This window comes from Macrobrachium nipponense, chromosome 27 (genome assembly GCF_015104395.2).
Source record: "Macrobrachium nipponense isolate FS-2020 chromosome 27, ASM1510439v2, whole genome shotgun sequence".
Taxonomy (NCBI): Eukaryota; Metazoa; Arthropoda; class Malacostraca; order Decapoda; family Palaemonidae; genus Macrobrachium; species Macrobrachium nipponense.
In genome coordinates this window covers 35321528-35336028 of record NC_087216.1, presented here as the reverse complement: position 1 = coordinate 35336028, position 14501 = coordinate 35321528, and the positions used below count along the sequence as shown (strand labels likewise).

Below are 14501 nucleotides of genomic sequence, written 5' to 3'. Positions count from 1 at the left end.
TGATGACAGTGACCGCTTAGTTCACCATGGCAGTCTCGAAGGTTACTGGGCAATCTCGAGCGACTGCGGCTAAGCCAAAGAGCTTAGCTAGCGCGTTCCCCCCCCCCCCCCCCCCCCCCCACCACGGCGGCGAAGACGGTTTGCACCGTCCAAACCCCGTGCGAAGACTCCTGCTGTTTCGACGTCTGCTCAAAGGAGGCCGTAACCAGCCCTCCTCCCAGCCCTCCTTTACCCCGAGGAGGTGGTGGGAAGAAGTCGAAACGAGGAGGGAAACGCTAGGGACGGCGTTCCCCCTCACCTGCTGCCGGAAGTGGGGGGGTGCCTAGCGAGCCATTGGGCAACTTGGCAGAGCTACGGCGCCGAGAACTTGATAGTAGACGTCCTTCGGAGGGATATCTACTACCCTTCGAGGTCTCGGTGCCCCCCCTCATCTGGGCCAAACGTCAAAAAAAACCGGTCCACCTACAAACCTATGTCCGGGGATCATCAAAGGACAACGCTCTTTCGACAGGAGATCAAGACCATGCTGGCGAAACGAGCTGTGGAAATCGTGGAGGACCAGTCACCGGGCTTTTACAGCCGCCTCTTCCTAGTGGAGAAGGCATCGGGGGGCTGGCGTCCGGTGGTAGACCTCTCTCCCCTGAACCGCTTCGTTCGCACGACGCGGTTCACGATGGAGTCGGCACGCTCAGTGCTCGACTCGATCAGGGGGAACGATTTCATGCTTTCAGTGGACTTGAAGGACGCGTATTTTCAAATACCCATCCATCAGTCCTCCAGAAAGTACCTCCGCTTCATCTTCGACGGGACGGTGTACCAATCAGGCACTTTGTTTCGGTTCTGTCAACCGCCCCCCCACAGGTGTTCACGCGAGTGTTCACTCTGGTGTCAGCTTGGGCCCATTCGCACGGGATACGTCTTCTGAGGTATCTCGACGATTGGCTGGTCCTGGCGAGCTCCCGCTCGCAGTTGCTGCAGGACAGAGATCGACTTCCTCAAGTTTTTGTCGCGATCTGGGGATCGTGATAAACTACGAGAAGTCCGATCTCGAACCCAAGCAGAAGATAAGTACCTGGGTATGCTGATAGACACGGTAGCAGGGCAGGTCTTTTCCCGCAGACTTGCGTATCAGCAATTCAGGGAGGCAGCCGGCCGGTTCCTGTCTCGGCAGGAACAGGCAGCACAGCAATGGCAAGTCGTGATCGGCCATCTGTCGTCACTCGAGAAGTTAGTCCCTCACGGGCGTCTTCACCTGCGGTCTCTCCAGTGGAGGCTAAGGGAGAGTTGGTCTCAGGCCAAGGATCCTCCTTACTTTCCTGTGGCTCTCACGGACAAGGTGAGGCAGGACCTAGCCTGGTGGCTCGACGACAAGAACCTCTTAAGAGGAGTGCCCATACGCACTACCCCCCCCCGGAGATGCTTCTGTTCTCAGAAAGCATCGACCGAGGGATGGGGCGCACACCTGGAGGAGTTGCTGACTGCAGGTGTGTGGGACCATCACGAAAAGCACCTTCACATCAATGTCCTGGAACTCAAGGCGGCGTTCAACGCTCTCCAAGAATTTCAGGACCGCTTGGTGGGACACTCAGTGGTGTTGATGTGCGACAACACCACAGTAGTGGCATATGTCAACAAGCAGGGGGGCTAGTTTTCTCTTCCGCTCCATCAGTTGACGGTGCAGGTGCACGAGTGGGCCACGGCTCACTCGATAGAGCTGTCAGCACGCTACATTCCAGGCAAGAGGAATGTAGTAGCGGACAAGCTCAGCCGTCGGGATCAGGTGATAGGGACCGAATGGTCTCTACACCAAGACGTGGCGGAAAGGCTCTTCAACCTGTGGGGGCGACCGGTCGTAGACCTGTTCGCCACCCGGCACAACAGAAAACTTCAGGTTTTCTTTTCAGCCGTGCCGGCCGGACCCATGGGCAGCTGCAGAGGACGCTCTCCAACACACCCCTGGGACAACCTCTTCGCCTACGCCTTTCCTCCCTTCTGTCTGATTCGGAAAGTGATCAGTCGAGCGCTGGTCACTCCCAATCTCAGAATGATCCTGGTGGCTCCCAAACGGCCTCAAGCCGTTTGGTATCCGACCTGCTGGCTCTTCTTGCGGACGCACCGAGAGAGCTACCCAATTGGCACAACCTTCTAGCCCAGCCACACGTAGAACGGTACCACCAAGCAGTCCAGTCCCTTCAACTTCACGGCTGGCTGTTATCCACCATCTCTTGCGAACGAGAGGCTTTTTCTCGTAGCGCAGCAACAGAGATGGCTGGACACGTCCGACAGTCCTCTGCAGCTGTGTACCAGGGGAAGTGGGCCGTCTTCTGTGGTGGTGTCCGTAGACAGGGTCTGTCTCCTCTCAGAGCCACTCTTCACAGGTAGCGGATTTCCTCGTGTTTCTTCGAGAGAAGCTCCTCTCAGTACCCACAGTTAAAGGATATAGAGCAGCACTGGGCGCTCCGTCCTAAAACTGAGGGGGACTGGACATCTCGAACTCGTTCGAGATCTCCTTGCTAATGAGGAGCTTCGAAAGGTCTTGCCCACCCAGGGAACTCAGGCCCCCTGCGTGGGATGTGACTCTCGTCCTTAGGAGTTTGACTCGAAGACCCTTCGAGCCACTCCGAGAGTCGTCAGACAGGGATCTGACCCTCAAGACCTCTTCTTGCTGGCCCTGGCATCGGCGAAGAGAGTAGGGAACTACATGGTCTTTCTTATGATGTTAAACACACCAGAGGCTGGGGATCGGTGACGCTCGATTTCGTCCCGAACTTCGTAGCCAAGACTCAGAATCCGTCGATCCCTGACGACGCAGGTTCGAGTCTTTCACGATCCCCTCCCTTCTGGACTTCACCGATAACGATGCGGATGAGATGCTGCTTTGTCCTGTGAGGGCACTACGGCGCTATCTGAAGAGAACTCGACACCTCAGGCCTGATTGTCGACGCCTCTTCGTTAGCACTGGGGTTACCAAGAAAGAAGTTTCCAAGACACACTTTCTTTCTGGCTACGTGAGGTGATCAGGAGAGCGTACGAGGCTGATGGTAGCTCCGACATGGTCCGTACGCTCCGACCGAAAGCCCACGAAGTCAGAGGTATCAGACCCTCCTTAGCGTTCCGTAAGAACTTCTCCGTGGCGCAGGTCCTGAAGGCAGGGTGTCTGGGCCAACCAGACCACCTTCACGTCCTTCTACCTTCGGGATATTGCCCACAAGTCCTTGGATACTTTTTCCTTGGGACCTGTGGTGGCTGCTCAACACGTTGTGTAAGCTTACCCAGCACCCGAGCAGGCAGAACAGCCATCGATTCCTGGTATGACTGGGAGAATGAATGTGCGAATGAGTGTGTGACTGGCTTCTCTTCACCATCTTTCTCTACCTCTACCTGTGGGCGAGGGATACGGTCGTTACCACGCTGGAAGGGAGTCAGATGCAGGTAAGCTACTCGACCGAGCTCCATCCTATCCCTTTAACTAGGGATACAGTAAGCGTATATCCACCCCATTTCCTCCTACAAGGGGGAGGCAAGTGGATGCCTACATGAGACAAACCCATGACTTTATATTTGCTCATGTACAGGAAAAAGTTCTTACAATGCTGGTACGAAGAGGTACGCTTGCCTCTCTCTTAGTACTCGGCCCAGAGGTCTGACCATTGATCCTGCGGTGCACACCCCGATCAATCGGACAGGAGGCTATTGGATCCCTCCTCGCTCTTACGACCAGGGAGGCATTCCAGGGATGGACGAACACCAGTCTGTTCATCTAAAAGACTCAGATTCCTCCCACCAAGAAGTGAGTCTTCCTATTGTTAAAGGACCGATGGTTTGTATTACGTATCGGAACAAATGACAATTTGTCGAAAATTGCATTTTTCCTAACTATACAAACCTGAGGTCCTTTACATATAGTCCCTCCTCATGCCACCCCTCACTCTGCGTATTTTGCATGGGCCAAAAGCAAAAGTGATTTGTTTACCTCCCAGTCGGACAAGCAGTTAACTACCGTTCTCCCCTTGTTCGAAGCTTACAACCGTTCCAGCTGCCGCTAGCTACTTCCTATTGTTAAAGGACCTCAGGTTTGTATAGTTAGGAAAAATGCAATTTTTGACAAATTGTCATTTCTTGATTTTAATCTGGAGTTTCATTCAAGACTTATTGTTTTCTTATGTTCACTGATTATTTTTGGAATTGTTTGGATATAATTTGTATTTTTTTCCATTGTAGATTGTTTCCTAATACAGTGTAGGATATTTTCAGGATAGTTAAAGGATATTTAGCTATCTTAGCTTTCAGTATTTCAGTGTCACTGTACCTAAGCCTTTTTGAGTAAGTCTGCTTTAGAAGGTTTTTTTTTTTTTTTTTATTGGCCCTTTTTTTTGCCAACGACTGAGTGTTATGGCTTTGCTTAATGAGATGCATAATTGAAGTGATTACTATAAATGTTCAAGTATAGGCAGTCCCTGGCCTATGGTGGAGTGTCTATTCCTGGCAGGGTGCTAACAGCGTTTTAAGTTCAGGTTACAGTGCTGTATAGCAGGTTAACAGCGCCATGAGGCAAGTGCCTTTGGTCCAGAATGACTTAACCTGAACCTGATTTAATCGGAACCTGATTTAACCCAGGGGCTGCCTGTATAGGCAATATCAAGTATAAGAAGATTGAGTGTTACATTTACTCTTTTTGTAGTATGGGACCCTTGCAAATGTGTACGTGGTACTTGCACTATAAATTTTTCACCTCTCTTTTTGTTTACAGATATGAGAAGGAGGAAGGTGAGCAATTTGAATATGAGGAGAGTTCCATGGGAAAGTCTAACAATGTTATGGACAGATGGATCTTATCCTTCACACAATCTCTACTGAGCTTTGTACATCGTGAAATGACTGCATATAGACTCTACACAGTCACACCTAGACTTGTAAAGTTTGTTGATAACTTAACAAATTGGTACGTCAGATTTAATAGGAAGAGGCTTAAAGGAGAGACAAGCAAAGATGATTGTTTAAGAGCCCTTGAAACACTTTATTCAGTGCTGTTCTGCATGATCCGAGTGATGGCCCCATTCACTCCTTTCATCACAGAAACAATGTACCAGAACCTCAGAAGAGTTCTCAAGCCTGGAAGTCTTGGGAAGGTAAGATTTTACCATGTAAAATTTTAAATTTTTTTACTAATATACCAGGGTAAGGGAGAACAAGCTACCAAAATTGGTAAGTAACTTGAAAAGTTAGCTTGGAAAGTAAGTGTTCTATGGGAGAATCATATTCCTTACCATGGATTTGTCATCCCTCCTGTCAAAGGCTGTTATTTCATAACTCAATTGCAAGGTGTTGTATGCTTAAGTGCTGTCCAAATAACCATTCTCACATATTTTTATCCTTGAAGATCATGTCATTATTGATAAACCTCTTTAGTTATTCATTACACATTTTATTTTTATCAAAAAATTTTTTAAGTGTATGTCGTACACTAAATTTCACTCTTTTAGAAGGTTTTATTTAGGCTTTTTAAAAAATATTGAATGAATATCAAGTAAACCCCATTGTGTTAGAAGCCAAAAAGGCAGTAGTAATGCGATTCTTAATGGGTTTATTGTGATTGGCCTTGAAAGACCTCCTTGGTTGGTCCACTAGTTTCTTCAGCTTAAGCTGTGACTCAGCACTTTACCTGATAGTGGTCACAGACTTGCCAAGAGGTCCACTTTGCAGGTCAAAACCAGAGGAAAAGCATAGTAATTGCTAGGAGTTCACAGAGCCCAGTCATAAAGAGCTAAACAGCCAGACTAGTATAACTGCAGGGCAACCAGCTGGAAAACTTGTCTTGGTTGGAAGTATGTAGGCAGTCAAGTTGTGACCAATATAATTTAGTGAAAACTACAAAGGCATAACTTTGCCAATGAGTTGACAACAAAATGGGAGGACTTCATTCTGAGTAGAGACAAATAATAGGAAACCTCAAGGATAGATATGCCAATTCCACTCTGAAATTTCACAGATGATGGCAGTGGGGGATCTACAAATGTGATTTCAGTTTTCATGAGTGGATGTTAGGTTAGGCAACAGTTGGTTGGCAAGAAATTCATCCACTTGTGACTCGCGTAAGGCTAGATCTGACTGGAGATGATAAGACAAAGGATATGGGCTTAATGTGGTCTCTTATGGTACCTACAATAATGATAGTGAAGTTTTGTGTAAGTTTGCTTAGCCCTATTGAAGGTCTTGGAGGATGATGTAAAGAAAGGATCAAGAGAGTGCAAAGACTGAAGACCAGTTTTGTGTAAGTTTGCTTATCCCTATCGAAGGTCTTGGAGGATGATGTAAAGAAAGGATCAAGAGTACAAAGACTGAAGACCAGTTTTGCTGCAGACCCAATCTGTTCTTTTAGCTTTGATTGAGTACACAAGATTGTGGATGTGTTTTGCAACAGGTGTTTTGTTTAGAGTTTCATTCAGTCCCCTGTGTTCCAAGACAACCTTTTTCATCTGAGAGATGTTGACATTTGATATGTAGTTGTGTAAGATGCAAAGGTTTTTATATATATATAAACTATTTAGAAGAAATCTTTTAGACAGTAAAGTGCACGTAAGGGATTGAAAATGAACTGCGTGAAGCAAAACGGTAATAATATAATCGATTGTACCTGAAGAGCAAAGGCAGCACCAGATTGCATACCTTGTGCAAGGGTATAATTTATTCGTTTTTTTTATCGGCGCATTTCCAAGAGGTGAAACTTTCTTTGAACAGTTTAAAGTTATAGAACCTGTGAAGAGCTAGGCGAGACAAGACCAATGGAAGCAAATGGAAAAATAAGGCAAAACAATGAACATTTAATACCCCTTGCAAATACACCACAAAAGTTACATGAAAGTGATATGCCCTTTTAGACCCTCTGCAAGGTAGCACTTGAGTATTCTGTGGTTGGAGGAGGAAGAGAAACATCAAGCTGGTTTGAAGTGTTTTGCTTCTGCCAGATCTGAGGGCATGAAGGACAGGTAATTGTTTGCTCCAGTATAGCAACCTATTGGCATGATCTTCCATTATCTTTCAAGTGTTGAAAGTTTAGGTCAACAAGCTCTTTAACCTCGTAGGGGGATAATGCAGTCACTGCACCTCACGGGATGCACTGTAGTCATTACTGAAGGTTCTATACAGGATCACATCAGCCACTCACTGCAACCCCATTCATTCCTTTAACTGTACTTCCATTCATATTATCTTTCTTCCCTCTTGCAATTCACCCTCTCCTGACAATTATTTCACAGTGCAATTGTGAGTTTTTCTTCTTGTTACACCTTTCAAACTTACCTCCTCTCAATTTCCTGTCCAGTGCTGAATGACCTCATAGGTCCCAGTGCTTGACCTTTGGCCTAAACTCTGTATTCCAGGTTTTTTAAAGCCATGGGATTGAAATTCATCTTTGTTATAAAAAAAGTTTTCTACAAAAGCTGGAATTAGCCTCTTATTAAAACAGTAGTTTGCCAGTCTCCTGGCATTCTGATGGACCTTCAGAAAAATTTATAACCTGGACAAGGCTTATGTGATTCTTCACATTTCTCAGATCCACTGGATTCCTGGATATCCAACCCTTGTACTAAAGTTTTTTTTTGTAATTCTATAATCCCTGGAACAGAGCATTTTCTGAGGCAGTGATAGGCAAGATTTTCAGACCCTCACAAATGAACTGGTTTTGATTCAGACACAATATGAAAGGGATCTGTTTCTCTCCAATTTTACCACTTGCCATTTTAATGTATGTGTATTATTCTCATGAGAGTTTTGCTATTGCTTAGGGATGTAGATTAGCATGCTGTATTGTGAAAACTATTAAGAACAATCTTTTTCTTTTAACACATCAAAGAATTGAACTTCCTTTTCTCTTGACTTGCTGTTATTCTTTTGGAGTGCAGCTTTTTATGCAGACCTTACTTATTTCAGTATATTAAATGCTGTATTTGATTTTGGATTATATCCTGTACAATAAAGTATATTGCAAAGACTTTTTCAATGAAAGCATTGGCAAGGTGGTCATGCAGAGCTGCAGCTCCAGACTTTTTATCAAATTGGACACAGTGGAAGTGTTAGAGGTTTGGAGTTAAGAAGCTGTATATTCCAGGTAGTTGTGAGATGCATGTAATTTAACAGATATACAGAGAATGTGAAGCGTTTTATGTTTCATGAGTATGGACATATATTTTGCTTGGAGTTCTTTTCTCTCAAATCCTGTGTTTGGTAGCTGCACATCTTTGGTCCACCTGCAGTTGTATAGTATTAATTGATCCCATAGGAGGTTAATGCCGTCAGTGCACTGCATGCGGTGCAATGTAGGCATTACTTGAGGTTCTTTGCAGCGTCCCTTCGGCCCCTAGCTGCAACTTTCATTCCTTTCACTGTACCTCCTTTCATATTGTCTTTCTTCCATCTTACTTTCCACCCTTTTCTAACGATTGATTCATAGTGCAACTGCGAGGCTTCCCTCTTGTTACACCTTTCAAACCTTTTCACTGTCAATTTCCGTTTCAGCACTGAATGGCCTTAGTTGCTCCCGTGCTTGGCATTATGCCTAAAACATATAAATCAATTATAGTATTATTGAATGACAGCATTTGACAGCTGACTGGGGAGCTACTTTTCTTAACCATCACTCATCAGCTTGAGCAGTTAGTTTGCCCAGCCTTAATGGGATGGAAAGTTCTAAGTATGGAAAGAGGTTTGTATCTGGGAAACAAGTGTTACTTGATTTTTTTTTTTTTTTTTTTTTTTTTTTTTTTTTTTTTTTTTTTTTTATACCTGTATGTAACAGCTAGCTCTTACAGCAGTTTCCTTAAAGAAGGTATATATGTATTTCAGTTCTGGCATTTTACTTTAGTTTTAGGATGAAAAAGTAAAAATTGTTTCCCTTAATTGGGTTTTGTTTATTTCATGTACAGCCGACTGTATTTTTACTTGGTATATTGGCTTGGTGACTGCACAAAATTGTACTGGCATCAAATTTTTTTTTTTTTTTTTTTGACAAACTGTTGTGCTCCATATTTTAAACCACTGAAGAAAACGTTGGAAATAAATATTCAGTTCTGAATGTAAAGAGTAAATTATGAGTTTTAGATCCATGTGGATGCTCAAAAGGGTTCTAATAAAGAGCCACGTGGCTCTACCCATAATTTCTGTTAGGCCCCTCTCACTTTTTCTTAGAAACAAAAAAAAAAGAATCTCAAGTGATATTCAGATTTAGTTATAATCACTTTAAAAGAGGCTTAGTAGTGTCCCAATAGCTTCAGTCACTGCAATCTTCATTGCCTGAAAAATTCTAAGGAGGCTGGCACCATGCTGATACTAGGTATAAATACAGGTATTTCTGCATTCTTTTTCTTGGTAATTATCTTAATTTGCATTGCTCTACACTCTCTTGTTTTGTTTACATTAAAGATGTAATTCTTAGTGACATTTATGTTTAGCACAGTGAATATTAATACTAACATTCTGATTGATAATTTATGATAGTTGATGTTCAAAAAAAAAATGGTAGAACAGCTAATTAGTTTTGATTACTGTAAAAGAGGTTTAGCAGTGTCCCTTTAACTTCAGTTGATAAACTCTTCATTGCCAGAATATATTTGGATGTGAAGGCACTAAGTTTATCTAGTGTATAAATACAGCTATAGATAATTTTGTATATTTTATTTGCATCTTTAAGTTAGCAAGACTTTGAACACTGAACACTTACAGAAAATTAAGTGCTTTACCAGAATGACTTGTTTAGAAAGCCATAGATTTTCCAGAATTAAAGGTAACATGCTGTTGGTTAGTATTTTGTCTAAATTTCTCTTTTCAGGGTGACACCAGTTCAATCCATTATTTGATGGTGCCACAGCCAGTGGGTAAGCTTATTTGTCCTGAAATTGAGGATTGCGTTACAATACTACAGAGTGTTGTTGAACTGGGTCGATACCTGAGGGACAAAGTGAATACGCCGATGAAGTATCCTTTACCTGAAGTTGTTGTAATCCATAAGGATCAGCAGATCCTTGATGCTGTCCTACGTCTTGAACAGTACATCAAAGAAGAGTTGAATGTAAAGTCAGTTACAACTTCAACAGACAAGCAGAAGTATGGTGTTGCACTTAGAGCAGATATGAACTTCAAATTATTGGGTGCAAGGCTTAAGGGGGATGCCAAGAAGGTCCAGCAGAAAGTGGCAGAACTCTCAGATGAAGACATCCAAAAGATGCTAAAGACAGGTTCCATTGAAATTTTGAATCACACTATAGATGCCAGTGAATTAAATGTTAAGTATAGTTTCAGTGGTGAAAAAGCTGCAGAATTAGCATCAAAATATGAAGCACACTCCGATAACACTGTTCTTATTCTTTTAGACACAACTCCCTCACAGGAAATGTTAGATGAAGGGTTAGCACGAGAAGTTGTCAACAGAGTTCAAAAGCTCCGAAAGAAAGCTAAACTAGTCCCCACAGATGAAGTAACTGTATGGTATGAAGTTGATAATAAGAGTGCAGAGTTGGCACGTATTTTGTCGTCTCACTTAGAGTATATAGAGACTTCAACGAAAACTCCATGTAGACCCCTTTCGCAGAAGGACAATTCATCTGTACTTATTGAAGAAGTGGCCAAAATCAAGGAGGAATCATTAAAGTTGATAATAACACAGGGGTTATGTGCTGGATGGTCTACTACAGCATCAACTGTGGATAGTCCTGGTGGTACTGAGGGAGTGTCTTGCCCATGGGTCAATATTATATTGGATGGGTCGCCAAGGTTTTGTACAAATAGTTGTAGTGGCACGTTACTCTTAGAAAATCCCTTGGGATCACCTGTCATGACTAGTTGCAAGCAGCTTATAGAAGAGGCTCATTCCATCTGGGGATTCCCTGTTAAGAATGCTAAATTGTATGTATCAAGAAAAGAAATTGATGAGAAAACATCTGTGACCACCCTTGCAGGGAAAACTGTGGTCATTACTTATGTCCAGAATAAAGTTCCAGTTGCAACATCTGCTGTCAAGCCTTATAGCAAGTGAGTGTAATAATAAATTTGTTAGTTTCTCTTATTCTGTGTAATTTACATGTAGTTCTTTTTCAATCGACCTTCACAAATTGTATATTGATCTTGAAAATAATTTCATGTTAGAATTTTACCTGATGTAATGAAAATAACAAGGATTTGAAAGACAAAGGTAGAAGGGAAAATAAAAATCATTGTGATTAGCAGGACACTGATCTCGTCACTATAAGGGTTAGTAAGAGCTAATGCAAATAATAAACAACAAACCCTTTATGCCAGCCATATGTGAGAAGAATCTAAATGGTTAGTTAACTAATTATTTTTTACAATAATATTTGGTAGTTTTTATCATTCATTTTGTTTTTTTAACTGCTTGATTTAATTTTCCCTTTTCAGGTATGTTAATGTGGAAAGCTGTGATAAGAAAGCTTGTGTTCTTTTGGAGAATCCTTGTGGAGATGGCATTATGTCATCAGAAATGTTCCAGAAAGTTGTTCAGCGTGTGTTAAATTTGACATCCATGCCTATGTTGTTTACAGATGTTAACAGAAAGAAAGTACTTCAGATAAATGGTGGTAGTCTAACAAAGTTACATGGGTGCACTGTGTATGTCTAGGCTTTTTCTCTGTCAATGGCCAATTACAATATTGTGATTACTGGTAAATATATATATTTCTACATATATATCTTGGATTTAAACTTCATCAGACTCATACATAATGATAAACGTGTATAGTATATAAAGTTTTCCTGCACTCATCAGTACTTATCATGTAATATGTTATAATTGCTTTTGAGTTTTTAATGTACTTGACAACTGATCATCAAGACAAAACTGTTTGCAATACAGACAGTGAGGTCATGTCTTATAAGAATGCACAACCCATCATAAAGCCAGAACTGTTTGCAAAGTAGTATATTAATATTTGGATTCTTAGTTTCCTTGAGCATAATACATCAGATAAAAGACTTCCCACCAGTAAAGATGCCTTTAGTGAAGTCCCCATCCCCATAGTGACTTGTATAATTTTTTCGTTTTATGTAAACATTCATGTAATTTTTTGCAATTTTTATTTTCATATAATTCCTGCCAAGTAGGTTTATCACAATTTATTACAGTCATATGTTACAAAACTAATAATTTTAGTTATTGTCTAAATTGTGTCTAAAGTTTGCAGTTCATAATTGAATTAATCTTTGTAATGGATCATCTTGTTCTCTCTCTCTCTCTCTCTCTCAACAGTTGTCATATATTCTTTGGTGTGTGTGAAAATTAAACTGGAAACCTATATATTCAATTCAAAATAAGACGGTAAGTATTCGATGTTTCTTAAATGAAATTAATTTCTCCTAATATGTTACCACTTTTCTTAGTTTACAGTTTTATGCCATTCATCTGGGAATCAGATTAGATTTTCACATTTCTACTGTTTGTATCCATTCCACATTCAAATATTCATTGTGTTTCTGTTTTGGAGGTCAGAACTTCTCTAAGTGGTAGAAATAACTGTGGAACATTGTCATGTAAAATTTGGTGCAAATGTATAATTTAGATCATGCTGCTACCTATTATAGGGAAAATGGGAAATCTGGAAAGAAAATTTGGTATTTGAAAAGATAGGATCAAGGTAATTTAAATCTGTAAGATTACTTAATGTAAAATCTTTGTCTAGTAAGGGCAGCAATTTACATTATGGTATTTTCACATATACCAAATAACAATTTAATAATATGTATTTGCTGAAGTTGTGAGGTGGTTTTAGAAAATTTATTAAATAATTTGTAGTTTAGAAAATTATGTACATTCAAGCTATTCATTCTGAAACTAGTGCCTTTACTGCAGCTGAAGATTTGATTCAGTTTTAACAATTTTAACATCATGGTTAGAATGAAGAGAATTTATTCCTGTATGAGTTTGGTGCATAAACTAAAAATTTTAGTTACCAATTACCAGTTTTCATTATGTAATGAAATAGGGGTACAACTGCTTGGTACACCAAGTTGTGTGTTAATTTTTTTTTAAACATTAAAGATTTTTCACTGTGATAGTCATAAGCAATAAGATAATTTTGTTTTAATTTTTATTTAAAAAATTTTATGAGCATTTTACACAGGTGTTCATATACTGTAATACTGGCTTATGTTTTATTAACGTCAGGCAGATGGTGGAAAGTGTAAAAAAAAAAAAATAATAATTATTCACTTGAGAATCAAAAGAGAATAACAACCTCCAACTTCTTTTTGATCACAAAACAGGTTTTTATTAAACTGATTAAGAACCTGCTTCACTTAATTGAAAATGGCAGCCTACAATATTTTTTCTGTAAGTCTTGAAAGTTTTTTATTTTTTTCTAGTGAGTGGCTAGAGAAGAAAATGTTAAATTCCAGAATGTTAGAATAGAGGTGGTGGATGTAAAAAATCCATGACAGGTGTTAGAAACTGAAAGTAAAGTTTGATCTGAAGCCCTTACAGCATCAATACAAAAACACACATCACATTTTTATCAGTTAGCATTTCTCTTAATTTTGTTTAAGTATTATTACTTGAAGGAGAAATCAATTTTACCATTGTTTTATATTCTCTTTGTAGGATGGCTGTTGCCACACTTGTATGAAAGGCATCTTACTCCTATAGTAAATTGGTTGTTTTCAATAAATGTATTCTTTTCCAAGAAATGTCTTTATAGGCTCTGTGATGTTAATTTTAACTGGTTTGATTATAGGAGTATCCTTCAGCAGGAGCTGGGATGCTTGTTGAAGTTTGTTACAAGATAGTCAACTGGTAGTTAAGGGGGGGATTTGTAAGGGAGTTGACTAGTAGTTAAGGGGGTTTTGTAAGGGAATACCTACCATGACTGGCAAAACCATTTTAAAATGAAACATAGGCCCAATCAGAGAGGTTGCCACTTCTCCATAAACTTACAGTAATCTGTTTCCTGCTCCCTAGTGCCATCAGTGCACTGTAGGCATTAAGGTTCTTTGCAGCATTCCTATGTCCCCTAGCTGCAACTGTTTTACTATTCCTCTTCATATTCTCTTTCTCTTTTAATCCACCCTCTCCCAACAATTGATTCTCTGACAGTTTGTTCTATTTTACTTTGTAAAGACCAGTAAATTGTAAGCAAAATCAGTTTTATAACTATTGTGAGTTGGAATTTCCTTTCTCGCTCAACTTTACACCTTTCATCATACGACACTATCGAATTCATCAATATTTGTATAGTGATTTGTTTTTTTTTTTTCTTGTCAAGGAAAACAGCACTTCCAGATTACTGCACATCCTGCACACACTTTTCACCTTCCTTGTTGGATGACTTAGTTGCTTCAGCAGTTCTTGCCACAGCATTTTCAGAGCCATACATTACAGATTGATTTTCTTTTCTCATCAGAAATATTGATGTTGATTATATATCATTTCGCAGGATTGAGCATGTCAAAGGTGTAATGGAGAGCATTTCATAATAGGCAATTCAGTAATGGTATACCTTGGC

The 14501-nt window shown here is 40.8% G+C and overlaps 1 protein-coding gene across 1 annotated transcript in view; it reads left to right on the top strand.

Moving 5' to 3' along the window:
- The window catches only part of LOC135201013 (isoleucine--tRNA ligase, cytoplasmic-like), a 132384-nt gene extending 118717 nt beyond the window's left edge, over positions 1–13667 (top strand). Inside the window, 2 exon segments of the mRNA XM_064229832.1 lie at positions 9824–11022; positions 11407–13667. Of these exon segments, the coding sequence (XP_064085902.1) occupies positions 9824–11022; positions 11407–11626 (1419 nt within the window). The 3' untranslated portion in view covers positions 11627–13667.
- Positions 13668–14501: the final 834 nt, after the last annotated feature.